The 18,224-nt window shown below is 27.2% G+C and overlaps 5 protein-coding genes across 6 annotated transcripts; 3 read left to right on the forward strand and 2 right to left on the reverse strand.

Moving 5' to 3' along the window:
* The first annotated feature begins 1,359 nt into the window (after positions 1-1,359).
* Positions 1,360-3,574, forward strand: LOC128963930 (translation initiation factor IF-2, mitochondrial-like). The gene has a single exon (XM_054310476.1). It carries the CDS (start codon positions 1,376-1,378, stop codon positions 3,512-3,514), a length of 2,139 nt encoding a protein of 712 aa, XP_054166451.1. The 5' UTR covers positions 1,360-1,375; the 3' UTR covers positions 3,515-3,574.
* Positions 3,575-3,635: 61 nt separating this feature from the next.
* Positions 3,636-4,247, reverse strand: LOC128963936 (U6 snRNA-associated Sm-like protein LSm4). The gene has a single exon (XM_054310482.1). The coding sequence runs from the start codon at positions 4,083-4,085 to the stop codon at positions 3,720-3,722; it is 366 nt and encodes a 121-aa protein (XP_054166457.1). The 5' UTR covers positions 4,086-4,247; the 3' UTR covers positions 3,636-3,719.
* Positions 4,248-4,454: 207 nt separating this feature from the next.
* Positions 4,455-5,532, forward strand: LOC128963933 (E3 ubiquitin-protein ligase RNF25-like). 2 transcript variants are annotated; one of them, XM_054310479.1, is made up of 4 exons: positions 4,455-4,532; positions 4,607-4,787; positions 4,849-4,916; positions 4,984-5,532. In XM_054310479.1, exons 1-4 carry the CDS (start codon positions 4,510-4,512, stop codon positions 5,507-5,509), a joined length of 798 nt encoding a protein of 265 aa, XP_054166454.1. In that variant the 5' UTR covers positions 4,455-4,509; the 3' UTR covers positions 5,510-5,532. The 2 variants fall into 2 exon arrangements, with proteins under 2 accessions (XP_054166454.1, XP_054166455.1); XM_054310480.1 differs by having other exon boundaries at positions 4,990-5,532.
* A 390-nt stretch (positions 5,533-5,922) lies between these two features.
* LOC128963928 (myotubularin-related protein 4-like) lies at positions 5,923-10,208 on the reverse strand. The gene is made up of 6 exons (XM_054310474.1): positions 8,887-10,208; positions 7,898-8,279; positions 7,673-7,840; positions 6,492-7,604; positions 6,322-6,411; positions 5,923-6,266 (listed from the first exon to the last, which is right to left on the reverse strand). The coding sequence occupies exons 1-6, from the start codon at positions 10,161-10,163 to the stop codon at positions 6,033-6,035; spliced, it is 3,264 nt and encodes a 1,087-aa protein (XP_054166449.1). The 5' UTR covers positions 10,164-10,208; the 3' UTR covers positions 5,923-6,032.
* A 4,200-nt stretch (positions 10,209-14,408) lies between these two features.
* On the forward strand, positions 14,409-18,182 carry LOC128963937 (protein yippee-like 2). Its single transcript, XM_054310484.1, has 4 exons — positions 14,409-14,782; positions 14,842-14,885; positions 14,951-15,059; positions 17,797-18,182. The coding sequence occupies exons 1-4, from the start codon at positions 14,681-14,683 to the stop codon at positions 17,902-17,904; spliced, it is 363 nt and encodes a 120-aa protein (XP_054166459.1). The 5' UTR covers positions 14,409-14,680; the 3' UTR covers positions 17,905-18,182.
* Positions 18,183-18,224: the final 42 nt, after the last annotated feature.

Consider the following 18,224-nt stretch of genomic DNA (forward strand, 5'->3'; position numbering starts at 1 on the left):
TAGAAATATTGGATAAATATCTTAACATTAATATCTGGACATTAATTAATGTAAAATAAAAAAAATCCCACAAAAAACACTCAGATTTTTAATGATTTTTTTTAAAGACAACTTCCATAAAACAGTAAAGTAGTACTGTATATACAGTACAACAAAAATAATACTGTATTTGACGGACTTTATAAAAAAAAAATATTGTATTGATTTTAAGTGTTTGACTTAAAATATTATATATAAAATTTATATGTACTTTAAATTTAAAGACATCAAAAAATAGTTGAATCTATTATAGTCTTTAATACAAATATATCAAATAATATAATTTAAAACAAAAAAATTCAATACATTTGATATATTTAAGCATATCATATAATGTTGAATTACTTAAAAAGTATAAGAGATATCTTTATCAAATAAAGTTTAAATTAATAAGCAATAGTTGAGGTTTTTAATAATAAATTACAAAAATTTAATCCTTTTTAAAACTAAAGATACAGAGTATTTTGTTTACATGTGATTTACATAAAATTTACTAAAAATTTATTTCTCAAAAAACCTGGTCAAACTAATTTATCAAATTAGTGTTCAGTTTATCTTTTTTTTTTTGTGTCTATTATGCAAAGAGAAAATCTTTTAATTAATTCCTTAAAAGTATAAAATTTATTTTCATAAATTTCAAGTATTCCTTATTATTTTAAATTTTATTTGATTAAAATATCCATTATACTTTTTATGTAATTAAAACATTTAATTTTATCTTTATATGATTTACAGCCTGTAGTATTAATGAACATAAAATTGAAAAGTATAAACACTAAAAAATAATTTTAAAATTATAATTTTCTTAAAATAATTCATTAAATATTAGAATTATTTTTTACATAATTTTTGTATTTAAATATTTTAAGTAATGTATATAATTATCTACAAATTATACTTTAAAGAATTTATAAATTTAAGTCGATTTTTTATAAAATACATTTAAATTACTATTTTAAAAGTTGTTTTTTTAAATATATATACATGAATATAAAATGTATATATGAGACTTCAACTAAAATTTACATTTACGTTAACTTTAAAAATATTAAAATACAATACAGTATTAATATAATATCATATAATACTCTATACTGTTATGACATTATGTTAGCATTGATTACATAATATATCATAACACGTGACTTACATATGATTTTGTTTGTAAACTATAATTAAAAAATCTTTTCAATAAAATTTCAATTTTAATCAATTATATTAACAAATGATTAATTAAAATGTTTATAAACTTAATTTTATATTATAATATAAATATAAATAATAATTAATAATGAAAATATTAAAGACATCTTTGATTACGAGGACTTTAGCTGATATGGTGGCGACCGGACTGAAGACATGTGACAAACACTCGCCAATTGGTTATAACTTTTATCACAATAGATATAATCAAATGAGATGTCTTACAATCAATAGTTTTTGTTATAACAAAACTCTGACCATTGATAACAACAAAGTCCGCCGTGAAATAAACAAACGAAATGCCGAAGTCATCGACATTTGGGATCAAATGAGTGAACAACAACTCGCCGAAGCACTGAAGAGACCGATTAGTGACATCAAGAAAGCGGTTAAAGAGTTGAAGATCACAGACTACCCGATAGAAGACGTTAAAGACTTTGTTCGTATTATCAAATTTTTTGACAAAAAACCAAATTTCGTGAAAAACCCATCGCTTGTCACGAAAGACGAGTTTGATTTTGATGAACATTTAAATAAATTGTTGAAAAACGGGACCAATTTGGTGACCAGAGTGCCTGTGGTTACTATAATGGGTCACGTGGATCACGGAAAGACTACTTTGTTAGACAGTTTAAGACACTCAGAGATCGTTAAACAAGAGTTTGGTGGTATTACTCAACATATCGGCGCTTTTGTTGTCTCATTGGATCAACAAAACAATCAGAAAAAGATATCTAAGAATTTAGTGACATTTCTGGACACTCCGGGACATAAGGCATTCAGTGCTATGCGAGAACGCGGCGCCAATATTACTGATATTGTTGTTCTGGTTGTGGCCACCGATGACGGCGTTATGGAACAAACCATTGAGTCAATAATTTTTGCCAAATCATCTAATGTTCCCATAATTGTTGCCATTAATAAAGTTGACAAAAGTGTCAATTTGACTAAAGATATCAACTATTTGAAGACTGGTCTAAGAGCTCAAGGAATAGTTTTGGAAGATGACGGCGGAGACATTCAGGCCATTAAAATAAGTGCACTAAAAAATATTGGTATTGAAGACATGAAAGAAGCGATTTTGGCTTTGGCTGAGACTATGGAGTTAAAGGCGTACTTTGATGGAAGTGTCGAAGCAGTTGTTCTCGAATCAAGTGTCGACGCAAAGAAAGGAAAGACTGCATCGATTTTGGTTCAAAATGGGACGCTTAAGAAAGGAGATATCATTATTGCCGGTCAAAAATCGTGGGCTAAAGTCAGGGCGATGTATGACGAGTGGGGAAATGTTATCGAGAAATGCAATCCTGGATTTCCTGTCCAAGTGATTGGTTGGCGGGAAGAAGATCTACCCGATGCGGGCGATAAAGTGTGGCAATTGCCCACTGAAAAGGATGTCAAAGAACTCGTGAACTTAATTAAAGCGCGTGATCGGCGGCGTAGAGCCGAAGCAGATGCTATGGCCGCTCAAAACAAACTCGAAGAACATTTAAAAGTCTATAGAGAAGAATTGATTGCTTTGAGATCAGCGGGCATTAGATACAAACGTAAGAAGAATAAGGGTCCGCGAGAAAAGATGATCACAAATGAAGGCGAAGAAAACAAATTAAATGTTATATTCAAATGTGATGTCACCGGCAGTCTGGAAGTATTGTACGATATGTTTGATTCGTATCCAAATGATAAAAGTGACGCTAAAGTAAATTTGCTTCATTTCGGTGTCGGCGCCATCACCGAGAATGAGGTCGAATTGGGCGCCTGTTTCGATAGGACAGTCATCTATTCATTTAATGTAAATACAATGAACCCTGCGGTCAATAAATTGGCCAAAGAGTTAAACGTTACGATTAAGAAATTTAATGTCATCTATCATTTGGTCGACGATTTAAAGAAAGAAATCAGCGATAGATTACCATTAATTGATGAGGAAGTAGTTTTAGGTGAAGCTCTAGTTCAACAGGAATTCGTGGTTAATGACAAACATAGGAAGATACCGGTGGCCGGCGTTCGGTGCGCTAAAGGAGTCCTCAAAAAGTCAAACTGTCTCTACAAAGTCATCCGCAATGAACAACAAGTGACTAAAGACTTGAAAGTTAGTTCATTGAGACATCTCAAGGATGAGATGGAAACCATCAAAAAAGATGTCGAATGCGGTATTCGTTTCGATGGAATCGTTGGATTAGACGGTCTTAGGTTTCAACCGCAGGACACTCTGGTCTGCTATGAAATGCATAAAATCAAACAAAAAACTAATTGGACGCCAAAAGGATTTTAGGATTTTTAAAAGTTATATAAATTTATTACATATTTTCATTAAAAACAATTTATTTCTATGTATTAATTATAGTAATTATTAATTTATAAATTATAATAATGTTTTAAAATGATTGGAAAAAAATCTTTATATTCGTCGATAAGAAAGACTTAATGTTTCATATGATTCATAATAAATCAATTTCTGTAACCAATGAAAAAACCCATTAATTTCTCGGTTTTTGTGGTCCACCTCTTCCACGACCTGTTCCTTGAGGTCGTGATCCAAGTCCAGGTCGCGGACCGCCCCGTCCTCTCATTGCTTGCGGTCCGCGCTTTTGTTTGACTTCTTCGCGCACCAAATCAATTACTTCATCGGGAATTCGCAAATACTTGATATTTGATCCACGAATATAGCATTCAGGCATTCGCCAGAAGCGGTCGCCATCGCGTGACGTACAGATGACTTCCCGAAGATTGATATTCATCCAATTGTCGCAACTGACTAAATGGCCATTATATGTCTCCCCGTTTTTCAACTCGACGAGCATCGGATGATTTTGAGCGGTTCTCAACAGTGATAACGGAAGCATTGTTTTAATTGTTTACCTCTTTATCTTTCGTCAAGTCTTTTATTTGTCAATTATTGTCGACAATGAAGACTATAATACAAGTTGTGGTCAAATGTCATACAAAAGCATTGACTTAAATGTTTGTCTAATGTATTAAGTGTTCGCATATAACGTAACACTAATGCAAATGTAATGAATGTTTTTGTCAATGTATTTGTTATATAATTTTTATAGGGTTTTAGAATTCACTAAATATTTGTAACTTTGTTTTGTAATACTTTTTGTAATCATATGTTGTATTAATACTGTAATAAATGCATTAATTGTTATATTTATATAATCAGTGATTAATTTAATTATTATTTTCAATTATTTTCGGTATTTATTGTTATTTTATATGTATTTAAATGATATGAAAATTATTGATTAAAGTGTGTCTAAAAAGATGAACAATTGTTTGAATGAAACGTTAGTTTAATTATAAATATTGCCATCAAATAAATGTTTGTAAACTTTTCTATCTTTCAATTTATCGGTTCAAGACTTGCAACTGAATTGGAAGTAATTAAAGCAATATATTTGGATGATATCAATATAGACACAAATGATACCAATTGTGATGACCGATTGGCCACAGTGTCCATCGATATATTACCGAAAACGGCCGGCAATAGTAACAACCAATTGGTTAGATTCACACTCTTTGTTGTGATTGCCATAAATGTATGTGAAATACATTTTTATTATCGATTATATCATTAATGTCTTAATGACTTATCTTCAGTATCCCAATGAGTGTCCCAGCATTGAGATGAAGAATACGAGAGGTTTAACTGATGATGACATCCAAAGGTTTGTTTATTTAGGATATATTCTTAACAATCATTGTATTTGTTTGCATCGATTCTGTAATAAAAAGTTTAAGGATTGCCATCAGTAATGTTTGCCAACAAAGAATCGCTGACACAATGATATACGAGATAATTGAAAAGTCTCGGGACGTGTTGACAACATTGAATTGTCCGGTTGGCACCCGATGTGCCATTTGTTTATACGACTTCACTACCGATGACCAGATTATGCGAAACGATTGCTTTCATCACTTTCATTGTCGTTGTTTTGCTGATTATGTGTCGAAACAAATAAAGAGTGAAACAAATGTCAATTTGACAGAAGTTCGGATTCATTGTCCGATTTGTCGTAATCTCTTGAATAACAGTCACATCAATGACTATACGGATCCAAACAAATATTCAAATCCATGTCTTTTAAACGAACCATTAGTGGGTGAAAATGATTTGATTGAAGAAGCGAAGATCAATGTCAATAAATTCAAAGATATTTATGAGAAACAACTCAAAAACGGAGGTATTATTGACGTCGAGAGTGAAAGAAATAAATATTTTATAAGAATTTCGGAAACAACTCAACCAAACAATGATTAATTTACTTATTTTTTATAAATTTTTATAATATAACACATTTTTTATAAATATTTATTAAATCATTGACATTAAAATAATTGTAAATAAAAATATATAGTAATTATTAAAATTTGAATTTATAAACAAATTCCTGTTTATTAGTTATTTTTTGGTATATTTTCGGTTAAATAAAACAATTCCCGATTTAGTGGCCGATAAATACTTCGACTCTTTTTAGTATTTATTATGATTTAACAGTTATACTGTATGTATATAAATCTTAACATTTAACAATATATATATAATATATATACTTATTGTATATATAAACTAATATTTTCTACATATTTAAAATTAATTTTATACATAAAATATTACAGTTTTAAAAGTACAGTAAAGGTCTTAATTAAAGTAATAGTCAATTAATTATTTGATAATTAGGATGACTAGTAGTTGAAGTCAAATATATATATTTATATAAATAAAAGATTTATTTTTAATTTTTTGAGCACAAATATACGGAATTAAAGACTAATTAATTTTATTATAAATGATTTACCGATAATGCCAACTGATTTGTATCCAGTGAGAGCTCATCGCATGTTTTAATAGCATTGACTTCCGGATCAATTGAAGTAAATGAATGGCTTTTGTTATCACATCTCGACTTTATTATAAATCCATTGCGTGTCTGTTGAAGTGATGGCATCACATCGACCCATGAGTTGAGGACATTATCCGACGTTTCAGATGAATTGGAACCGTTAGCAATGGAGCTCTACAAATGTTATACTATTAGATATATCAAAATAATTATTTTATAATCACAATACCTCATCATTAACTCCATTGCAATATTTTAATTGCTGACAGAGTGCCAAACGCGCCAAATATAATTCCCGGCGGAGATAATCGATTTCAATCTAATTATTATTAGATATACAGAGAATTAATAATTACAGCAATAAATTACTGTAAAAATGTTTTTCAACAAAATTCATACCTTATTCTGACCGATGATTTGCTGAAGTCTCGATAAAACTTTATCTTTTAAAAGAAGGTGTCCGTCGATGTCAAATGACTCATGATTTAAGGCTCCGTCAAAAGGAAAGGCATTATCGAAATTGGACTCATCGTTAGGAGTGGCCGGACATCCAGAACTAGGAGTTCGGGTGTGTTTACCATTTGAATATCCATAACTAGAACTGCTATTATTAATTTCGTTTGAATTCTGTCTCTGAACAGGTGTACTACATGTATGTGTTGTTTGCTGTCGTTTCTTTAAAATTGGATCAAACATTGAAACCGATGATAGACTGTCATTATTTTGCACACAAGAACTGCTTAATTCAGTAGTACTGGTACTGGTTGTCAATACATTATGATTTAATAACACATTTTGCGATGAGTCACCATTTGTTTGAATACATTCACCATTATTCCAGATATTCCCGTTAAGTAACGTTTCGGTGGATAGCATACTAAAGTGTGAGGCCATCACCAAATCAGAATCATCTAACAAACCGTTATCTGAATTACGACTCGACGGAAATTGTGTTGAGTCACGATCACTGGCCTCGCGACTACCGGCGCCGATACCATTAGTTTGATAATCACGAATATATTGTATAATATCAGCACACTTTCCACGTTTCCACTCCACTGAATCGTTAGCAATAGTCAGCGATCGTTGAAGATTAGGATCACTGCAATGATGTCTAGTTCTAAGCAATGACGATGAACTATAGTGTTGGTCATCATTATGATGATTGGTGTGATGGTCGTCAAGCGCCAGGTTCTCGCATGACCTGGTCTTTGATAGGGAATGATGTTTATCGCTGGCAATAGTGTCCATATCTGATTCAGTTTCATTTGTTTCATTGTTGGACACATTCAGACCGGTATCCAATTGTTTAGATTCATTTGATTGTTTAATATCTCCATTAATAGGCACATCATTACCATCTGTTACATCACCATATGATACATTATTTTTATCAACGGAGTCGTCTGAACTATAATTATATTCCAATCCTCCAGAAGCTGATGACGACAATGGCATATAAACATCACTCCAGAACACTATATCTTTTGCTTTACACGATGGTCTCAAAACCTAATTAAACATTTAAATTAATAGTGTTATTAAAATAAATTTTGATTACAATTAGTTTTATTAATCACCTGATCATTGTTGGCATAAATGTAATTTATAAAATACTGACGTCTATTATTAAAATAAGACCAAACAGAATAGGTCTTCTCATAAATTTGATGGTCAATCCGTTCGCGTATATTATTGCAAATAAATGTACCAAAAAGTGACGAATATGTGTGTTGTATTAATTTAATCTATAAATTATCGATTAATTATATATTTAATTATTTCTATTAAATTTTAAAACATACCAAAAAGTTAAGATTAAATTCAAAACTACACGGGAACTGTAGTACCAGTTGATGAACACAGTCGAGCCATTGTAGGAAAACAGGACACCGCTCGTTGGTGTCATCACATGAAGCACCGTTACCACAACGGTCTGCAAATTTATGGCCGAATTTAATCCATTCCCTTTCAATCAACATTCTAAAGCCATCAATAGTCCTATAATATGGATCTAACATTAGCTCAGCTAAGGCCACGATTTGTGGCGTCCGATCCCATCCATCACTACAATGCACTAAAACTGGTCTCTCCTCTAAATCGATGGCATTCACAACAATTAGTGCAGATTTCATGAGTCCCGATAAGTTGTGCAACCATTTAGTATTGTCGAGTAATGTTAGCCAACTATTGTTAAAAATAATTATTTTATAATTAATAAATTAATTATATGAAAATTCCAGTAACGGTTTACTAAACTTTACTATATTTTATTTCCTTATAAAATTAGGTAAACATAAACAGTAGAAGGAATTCCCTTAATTTTATTTTTACAAAAAAAAACCAAGGTTAAAATTAAATATTTGTTAAATTATATTTTATTATTTCTTATTAGCATTTTTAAGCTATTAAAAATTTATTATAAAATATATTAATATAATTTTTAAAAATAAATAATTAATAACAATATGCTGTAAATTGTAAGCTTATATCTTATAAGATTATAGGCCATTTAAAAATAATGTTATCAAATTACTAGCGATAAATAATTTAAATATCACAGTTTTATACGCCCACTTGCAAATACCAACAACATTAACATATCTACTAATTGTATAATTAATGTAATATAAATAAAATCACTTATATTTAAGATGTAACTAAATATTTTAATCTTATACTAATAAAAAAAAGACTAAAAATTTGCAAACTATTGCCAAAAGTAAAAGTAAATGAATGGTGTAATTGAGGTCAAGGGAAATCCCGGCATTAAATTATATGTTTCTATACATACTTTATCTGATCCGCAGGCGATTCACATATATAACGAAGCGAATAAAAACTCTTTCGGATGCTATGAATATTAGCTAAACTCATGAACTGGACCTCACAGTCGAGATAATATTCTGGACACTCACAGCCGCCACCTTTGGCACGATTGGCCACTGCAGCCGTATAGCTGCGGGCGTCCAAAATTAATAATTTCTTAGCAATATTGTTACCAATATTACAGCACTTGACAATAGAATTGAGAAGTAGTTCGTCGTGACTGCTTCTCCATCCAAGCCAACCGACCTCTGGTTGACTACTCCTCGATATCACACAACCGTTTTTACGGTGTCTCCACACAACAGTCGGTATGCGACGTGAGTAACGAAAACTGGCCACTGATTCAAGATCTTTGTCAGTAACACTTTGAGGCACAACTAGATATCGCGGATAACTCTGACACAGTTTGAACTCTTTGTTAATATCACTGATTCTCCAGACGTTGTCAAATGACATTCGTTTAAACTCTTTGTAAAAGTTTTCATAACAATTGCGAATCTGTTTATTGTCAACAAATATATGACTTTTATCGGCTTTGGTGGCCACAAAAAACTTGAAACAAAACAAGTTGTCGAGTTTGGTCTGTAGAGAACAGATATCCAGCAATCGCTTATACCAATGGGCACAGTCTTCGCCAGTTGTAAAAGAGATTATGAAAGATCGCACGTGTTTTGTGTAGACATTTAAATAGTAAAGATCTCTCATCTCCACGGACTCAATCATACCAATTGGCAAACTAATAGGTAATCTCTCTTTGGAACTAATATATGATAGAAATAATCGATAGTTTGTTACGTAAAGTATGCCATCGGTGGTCGATCTGTTGGCAACCAGTGTTTCGCCCGATAGTAACGGAAACGGCAACGACTGAGACAACTGTGCCATTGATGTGTTAGTCGATGGCATCGATGACGTATCGGTACCGACATCGTTGGTACCATTGATGCCGTCACTGATACCATTGGTATAACCATTGCAACCATTTGGCTGATGATAACTATTGCAATCCGTCAGATCACTGCTATTAGTGGCCAATACCGTCGTTTCGGCGGCACTTTGGTGGCAGTCTGTGACAAACGATGTCGAGACCATCGGTGACAGTAAATCTGCGACACTTTGATGACTGACCTTTGATTTGATGTCAACTAAAGTACTATCACTTAGTAATACATCCGTTGTTTGTCTACTCTTTAATGCGATATTAATATCAGTTTGACTTTCAATCACTGAACTGCTATTCATTGCTATCACTAGTGTTCACACATTTATCAAACATTTTCTGATTATTTTCTCATAATTTAATGTTAAACTCAATAATAAATTAATCATTAAATAAAATAATGATTCAATTATTATAATTATTAGTAATATTATTATATTAACTAATGAGTCAAACAAACAAATCTTTTAACTAATTAAGTTGATATCAAATTAATGGCTTGTTTTCAAAAAAATTATATCAAATATATTTCTTATACTTTATCTCACATTCAAATCACTATTAATTTATCACAAAATAATTGAAACATTTATTTTAATATTTCAGTCATTTATCTCAACATTAAAAAACTGATTCAAACTAAAAGCTGTTAATGTATTGAATCAGATATTAAATTATAGACAAAAATGTCTATAAATACGATCCAAAAATAAGACAGATTTTCGACACAATAACTAATTGTTTAGTAATATTAAGGACCGAATCGGTGGTCACTAAACAAAGTGGTCATCAATTGATATGTCATAACAAAACATAACAAACAAACAAATGGTTTGTTTACGACTCATCTGTCACTCAAATATAGCCATCATTTGCTTCAAACTCTGTGTTGTTGTTGTTTTTGCTCTCATTTTTCACTATTAAAATGTTGGCTTCTTATCAATGCATCAATACATTCATCAATTACGTCCATTACTTACAAATCTTGAATTCAATTATTATTTTATATATAATTTATTTTTTTAATACATTTTATCATTTTTTTAAAAATAAAATATATTTACAATTACCGTACTTTTACTTATTTGCAGTGATATATGTATATACAATCAAATGATAAGTTTTCTAAAAAACCAACAAAAATAAAATCAAATATTGCTGTTCACATAATATTACTTAACCGTATATAGAGGTAGTAATACTGTATATTATATAATATATAGTAAAATTTGAATGTTATATAAGTTATAGGGAAAAAATATATATAATTATTATTTTTAAATATACAAAAAAAGTTGAAATACAACTAATAAATTATTTATAAAATTAATTTTGTTATAACTAATGATACAACTAATCGGGTGATTAAAATTGTCAAAATTTGGATTTAAATAGTGAACTTTTATTTTTTTTTAAATTTAAGCATACACATTGATTTTAAATTTATAGTTTATGCAAATTATTTAAAAATAGTTGTTTTATTATGTCAATTGTTAAGTACAGTACAGTTGTTAGCAATTATGCATTTTAAGCAATTTATTTCATTGCATTGAATTTCCCATAAAAATAAATAATTGAATGCAATTAGTTCTCTCACTATTCAACATTTTAAGTCAATAGTCTAATCAACACTTATTCCAACTATAGATTAAATTTCGTTAAAAATAAACTTAAAAATTAACAAAATTTTAATAATTTATTTTTGGTAATTATTGAAAAATAACAACAAATTATGAATATATATACAGTATATATGTATAACTTTTCGACTTTAAATAACTTAAGCCTTAAATTTTAATTGAAAATATAGAATTCACACGAATAAGAAAAGACTTTAGTTATGTTTTATAAGTACTATTTTATTCAGGGTTGCGAAGGTTTTTTATTTCAGGAGGGTATAGGGGGTAAAATAACAAAAATCACGAAAAATCTTGGGGTATAGAGTGGGTAAACAATTTTTATTGCATTTATAAACGATAATTTTTGTCAAATTTAACTAAATTCACTATAAATTACTTGAATAAATGAAAAAATTGTCAGCTTAATTCCTTAATACTCTCAAAATATTTTATTAAACGTAATATCATATTTATTTTTATAAAGTTTTAAAAATAATAAATAGTTTTGCATAAAAAACATATAAAAGGCTAAAAACAATAATAACTTAAAGGTATAATAGCTAACATTCTCCATAGTAAATATGTCCGAACTCTACATATGTAATATTTAATTAATATCTTGATTTTATTATTTTATTATTTTAAAAGCAAAATTTACATTAATTAATAAATAAATATTTTTTTTTAAATATTAAATTTCATTTAAATAAAAAAATCGGCGCCATGGGCGCCGAAAATTGATAGGGGTCCCTAACTTTTTTACTTTAAGCCAGGCATTTCAGGGGGTAAAATGGCTTACCCCTACTTACGCAACCTTATTAATAATATATAAGTAATACTTATTAAGTACTGTACAGTAGCTTTAAAATTGAGATTTTTTAAGTAAACATAAATCTAATAGAGTAATAAAATGTGCAAACTTAACATATATTTGTATATTATTAATTGAATTTATCAATGTATTACCAAATGTAAAATTAATAATATAGTTGTATTATTTTTTATAATATCATATAAATTTAATATAAGCAATTTGTGTTGTTATATTGACCCACAAATAAATTTAATGTTTATTATTATTATACTTTATGATGCAATTTTTCATAATATTACTAAAGTTATAAAACATAAAATTTTATAAATAATATAATCAATTGTTATTGACATCAAATAATTAGTATTATTCTAAACATATTGTAAATTGCAGATATAAAACATATACAGTATATAAAAACATGTAAATTATTATTATATCAAATATAATGACAATTTGTCTCTCACTAGAAATTCTTAATCAATAACTAATATTTATAAATATTTATAAAAATATTTAATTCACATTTGAATGAAAATGTTTTTATAAATTCTCTAAAACGTTGACCTTTTAAATGATTTATAAATATTTAATATATATTTTTACTTTATAATTTATATAATATGTTCTTGATAATTTGTCTTAAAGCACATTTTATTATTGTTTTTAAATTGTTAATATTATTTTGTAATAAATTGATTAACTTATTTAAGTTATTTAATAAAATAATATTAATTCAAGTTAAATTCAACCATCCATGTACATTTTCTTTAATAAATAACAATTTTATTGCAGTTAATAAAATAAGTATTTTAGTTGATTATAATATATCTTTATTACTTTAATTTGTATATTTATAATTATCATACAGTAACTGAAATAATCATTATACTTTATAAAGATATATCTTAATGATAAAATATCTAAATAACATTAGAAAAACATACTATGTTTATGAAAATATTAATAAAAATAAGTTATTCATAATATAGTATAAATAAATTATTAATTGATAAAAATTATGATTATTCTATAAAACTAACTGAAATACATTAATACACATTCAATACATTAGATAATTACTATATATTATTAGTCATTGAGTAAAACAAAGATTAGAAAAATAGTCTATTTTAAGCCTATAATGATTTATAACTATATATACATTTTAACACATTTTATTCAAAAAACTATAGAATCTATTGGTCTATTTGTAGGATGTTTTGCCCAAATTTTAATATTACATTCAGATATAACTTTATAAACTAGAATATAAATGTCTGGAAAAGTAATATTTATTTCTTTTAAACTATCGTTTAGTTAAAATAGTTGACAAAATTTATAAGAAATTATTTAAGTTTTATTTTATTTTTCATTTATTTGAATGCCGTAATTGAGTGAATGAAAGATAAACAGTTCGGACACAACAATTAGATATACTTTTTAGAAGTTGGTTCTGATAATGTCATATAGTTTTTCTAATAACAATTATTGTAAACTATATTAACTTATATTTTATAAGTATTTACATTTTTATTAATGACAATTGATAATTAAAAATTAGGTTATCATAAAATTTATTAATTAATAAACATTTTCAATGATAAAATTATTTACTTGACATTATATAAAGTTATAATAAATATCATTAGTTTGTATTGATATAAAAATTATATAATATTAATATAATAAAGATTTAATTATTTATTAATTATCCAATAATTAATAATTAATTATCCAATAATTAATAATTAATTATCTTTTTAATTATTTATTAACTAAATTATAATTATAATAATAGCATAATTAGTTTTTTATGTATTGCCTGAATGTTTTTATAATTAGATTCACTTAAATTATATTACAGTATACATGTATACAGTATAATGTATTACTGTATATATTGTACAGTATTATACATGTATTATATAGTAGTACTGTATATATGAGTGACACAGTGTTTGTAAACAATGTTGTGCTTCAATGTTATGCTTTGATTTGATTGGTTTGTGTGTAATAATAGTGTAATAATTAATATAAACAAACAAAACAATAGTATGTTTGCATTGATAGACGTGTGGTGGCAGTGATGAGCCATAGAAACAACATTTATATTACGGGTTATCCATAATATCCATAGCATTGAGTCTATCAATGTTATGATCAGTCAGTCATTGGTTGGCAAACATTAAGTGTTTATATATGTTGTATATAATTGAGTGCTTATAGTAGTATAGCTTTGAAAGGGAAACACAACAAACACTTTACAAACAAAAACAATAAAACATTGGTATTAATGGCGTAATGATTGTGATTGTAATGAATGTAATAAATGTTTGACAACACAATGATATCAACTAATTGGTGACTCTTGTGATCGTACAAAATGGTTAAGACATTTCAGGCATACCTGCCATCGTGTCATCGCACCTACAGTTGCATCCATTGCAGAGCACATCTGGCCAATCACGACGAACTCATCTCAAAGGTTTGCCATCAATTATCATACAATTATCACTCAATAACTGATCCGTTGTTTGTTTGCAGTCATTTCAAGGAAGTCAGGGCAGGGCTTATCTGTTTAATTCAGTGTAAGTGGACTGACATGTGGTTGATATGCATTGTATTTGTATATCATATGTATTGTCCCCAACAGCGTCAATGTCGGGTGCGGTGTGGCCGAGGAAAGGGTACTTTTGACGGGACTGCACGCCGTCGCTGACATATATTGCGAGTGCTGTAAGACTACTCTCGGCTGGAAATATGTAAGCCTTTCACCTATTGTTACCATCTTTTCAATTATATAATCATATCCTATGCTTATAATGTATTAAACATTATAAGTAAAACTGCATTTCTTAGTCTATATGTATTATGCACTCAATGTATGTATGGGTTCAACACAAAGCATAGGCATTAAACTCACTAAACATAAGCCAATCATATGATGTGATCATATGATAGCTTTTATTATTTCCAAGACGTAAACATTGATTCAAAACATGTTTTCATTAAATAAAAAAAACATTAATTTCAATATTTAGTACATCATATCATATCATAATTGTTTTTTTTTCAAAAAATTTATTTATTTGCAATAACTTTCTCTCATGAAATGATTATTTTGCAGCAATTTTTTATGCGCTATGATCTTCAACATTGGTTTTTTAATTAGTACAATATATTATATTTAATATACTATACTATATTGATTAAAACTTTATAAATTTTAATTTATTCATTGATTTTTTATTTACATATTTTCATAGTGTTTTAACACGCTCGCCTATAATGCAAAAATTATGACATTAATAATATATGTGAAATAAAATACAGTACTATGAAATTAATTATTTTTTGTTAATCATAATTAAGTTTAACACAAGTTTTATATATAATTTTAAACTGAAATTGCAATTGTTTTACGTTTACAATAGCTTAATGTTTTGTGAGTTGTTTTCAACGATTATGTAAAATAAAATAACAGAAACTTGAAATCTTACCAAAACATTACATATGTTAAGATTATATTAAGATTATGATTGAGTTGTTTTATTTTTATACGTTAGTATGTTATAAGTTATAATTGAAAAATTGCATTTTGTTGAACTTTGTAATTACAGTTATACGCAATATATTTTATAGCCTACGATACAGTAATACTTATAAATAATAAGTTATAATCGTAATTAAGTTTTGTGATATGAATAAAATTGTTGATATAAAAGATAGATAAAAATTAAATTATAATCAAGTAGGTAGTTAATTAAATATATATAATTTTATAGGAATTATAGTATTTAAAGTGATTTTCGGAAATTAGAAATTATTATCATTATTAACATTTATATCTATGCTATGACTTGCAAATAATAGATATTAATATAACTAAATTCAAAATAAGGAAAATTTGATTTTATTTGTTAATTTAATATTAATGGATAAATAATGTTATCTTGTTATAGTCATAATTACTTTTATAAAGTTGCTTAAACTGATTTAACATATTGTCATAGTATATAATTTTACAACAAAAAAAACATTGACATTATTGTCAGTTTTAATACAGAAGACATTATAAGGTGGATATAAGTCAATGTATGTTTGAATTGAATGACAAAATAATTTGTTTAATGATTTATTTGTCAATTCTATGGATAAAGATATCAGTAATGTTAATGACATCGAAATGTATAAATCATTAAACGAATAGTTTTTTTGTGGATAACAATAAACATAATATTAAATTTTAATGAATATACTGTACAGTGTTTTTGCAATATACAAACAATTGTTTTGCATTGTATGTATTATAGAAAATATTTGCACAGTTTGTGGTAGTAGTGTATTCAATCATATTATTAGATATATCAATATTATCTGTAAGCTAACAATTAAATGAATTTGGAAAAAATAAGATGTTTTAATATAAATGCAATATAATGTTTGTTATTGAAATTTATTTATATACAGTATATATAACTTACACATATTTACTTGCAATTAATTTGTCATTTTGACATATTGTAAGGTTATTTATGTGATATACAGTAGAATTATTTTTATGTTTAAATTAACTTAAATCATGAATTATTTTTATGTTTAAATTAACTTAAATCATGAATTATTTGTTTAGAATCGATCATTACTTTTGATAAATAAGATGAAAATGTTTTTAAAGAAAATAATTATTTTAACAACATTTAGAAATTTCTTAGAAACCATATGTTTATAATATTTGATGTGATCTACGCATCATAACATTGCTGTTACCCATTAGACCGATTCCCACAGGTGTATAATTTACAGGTATATAGTATATAAAAAATAGGAAACAAAAACAACTAAAACTATAGTATTAAATATATGATTGAAATTGAATTTCACAATAATAGCAAAAACAATAATCATTAGAAAGGAAACGCATTGATTCAAAATTGATTTTTAAGAATATATAGTATTATTGGAAAGTTTGTACATTTTTCAGATATAAAAAAATAGTTACATTAGTTTAAAATAGACCCTATCTTACTATCAGACGCACGACTCATCATTTTTTTAATATCTAATAAATGATATTTTAAATATAAAAATGAATACAAGTAGTAATGTTATACTCAATATATTTATAATTTACTATTTTTTATTTACTCAGAGGTCTGATGCTATTATATGGTCAATCATAAGAGTAAATATTGTCTAACATTACCACTTGTAGTCATTTTTATATTTAAAATATCATTTATTAGATATTAAAAAAAATGATGAGTCGTGAGTCTGATTTTAAGACAGAGCCTTTAAAATATTACTAAACAAGTGTGATGTTTGACGATATTAATATCGTTTTTTAAATGTATATTTAGGTATTATTTTAAAACTATTATTGAGATTTTGTTGTAAATTATAAATAAATGTATGATAAGTTATTTCAGTAATGTTATTATTATTGTTTATATATGTTTTTATTTATACAGTTTATTAACTATTAATATGCTTATATAGGAACACGCATTTGAGTCAAGCCAGAAGTATAAGGAGGGAAAATATATCATAGAGTTGGCGCATATGATTAAAGAGAACGGTTGGGATCACGAAAAGATGCGCCGATAGTCTAGACGACCACATGTGCTGACCATATATTTATATATAAAAATTAAATATATATGTATGTATACAGTATGTCCCGGGACACTGCTTTCCCTTCCAGCCATTGATATATTTTTTGGACATTACTGTTAAGTGCATATATATGCTGTATATTGTAATCTACATATAAATATTATATATATATTGAATATATATTAGATTCATTTGATTGTCTTATTGATTATATATATATATATATTTGAATACTTTTTAAATACATTTTAATATTAACTTATTATTAATTGATCTCTTTTTTTCTCCGTAATTGGCAATCAATAATCGCT

The sequence above is a fragment of the Oppia nitens genome, unplaced genomic scaffold (genome assembly GCF_028296485.1).
Source record: "Oppia nitens isolate AA-2021 unplaced genomic scaffold, nextdenovo-longstitch-racon4-pilon3 scaffold8_pilon_pilon_pilon, whole genome shotgun sequence".
Lineage (NCBI taxonomy): Eukaryota > Metazoa > Arthropoda > Arachnida > Sarcoptiformes > Oppiidae > Oppia > Oppia nitens.

Bases quoted from the DNA above. Each gene is read 5' to 3' on its own strand.
- LOC128963937 (XM_054310484.1), top strand. From the start codon at position 14,681: ATGGTTAAGACATTTCAGGCATACCTGCCATCGTGTCATCGCACCTAC. The intron at 14,783-14,841 runs GTTTGCCATCAA...GTTTGTTTGCAG, and splicing joins ACGACGAACTCATCTCAAAG to TCATTTCAAGGAAGTCAGGG. The intron at 14,886-14,950 runs GTAAGTGGACTG...TGTCCCCAACAG, and splicing joins GCTTATCTGTTTAATTCAGT to CGTCAATGTCGGGTGCGGTG.
- LOC128963933 (XM_054310479.1), top strand. From the start codon at position 4,510: ATGAACAATTGTTTGAATGAAAC. The intron at 4,533-4,606 runs GTTAGTTTAATT...TATCGGTTCAAG, and splicing joins AACAATTGTTTGAATGAAAC to ACTTGCAACTGAATTGGAAG. The intron at 4,917-4,983 runs GTTTGTTTATTT...TGTAATAAAAAG, and splicing joins ACTGATGATGACATCCAAAG to TTTAAGGATTGCCATCAGTA.
- LOC128963928 (XM_054310474.1), bottom strand. From the start codon at position 10,163: ATGAATAGCAGTTCAGTGATTGAAAGTCAAACTGATATTAATATCGCA. The intron at 8,280-8,886 runs GTATGTATAGAA...TTTTAACAATAG, and splicing joins TCGCCTGCGGATCAGATAAA to TTGGCTAACATTACTCGACA. The intron at 7,841-7,897 runs GTATGTTTTAAA...GATAATTTATAG, and splicing joins AATTTAATCTTAACTTTTTG to ATTAAATTAATACAACACAC.
- LOC128963930 (XM_054310476.1), top strand. From the start codon at position 1,376: ATGGTGGCGACCGGACTGAAGACATGTGACAAACACTCGCCAATTGGT.
- LOC128963936 (XM_054310482.1), bottom strand. From the start codon at position 4,085: ATGCTTCCGTTATCACTGTTGAGAACCGCTCAAAATCATCCGATGCTC.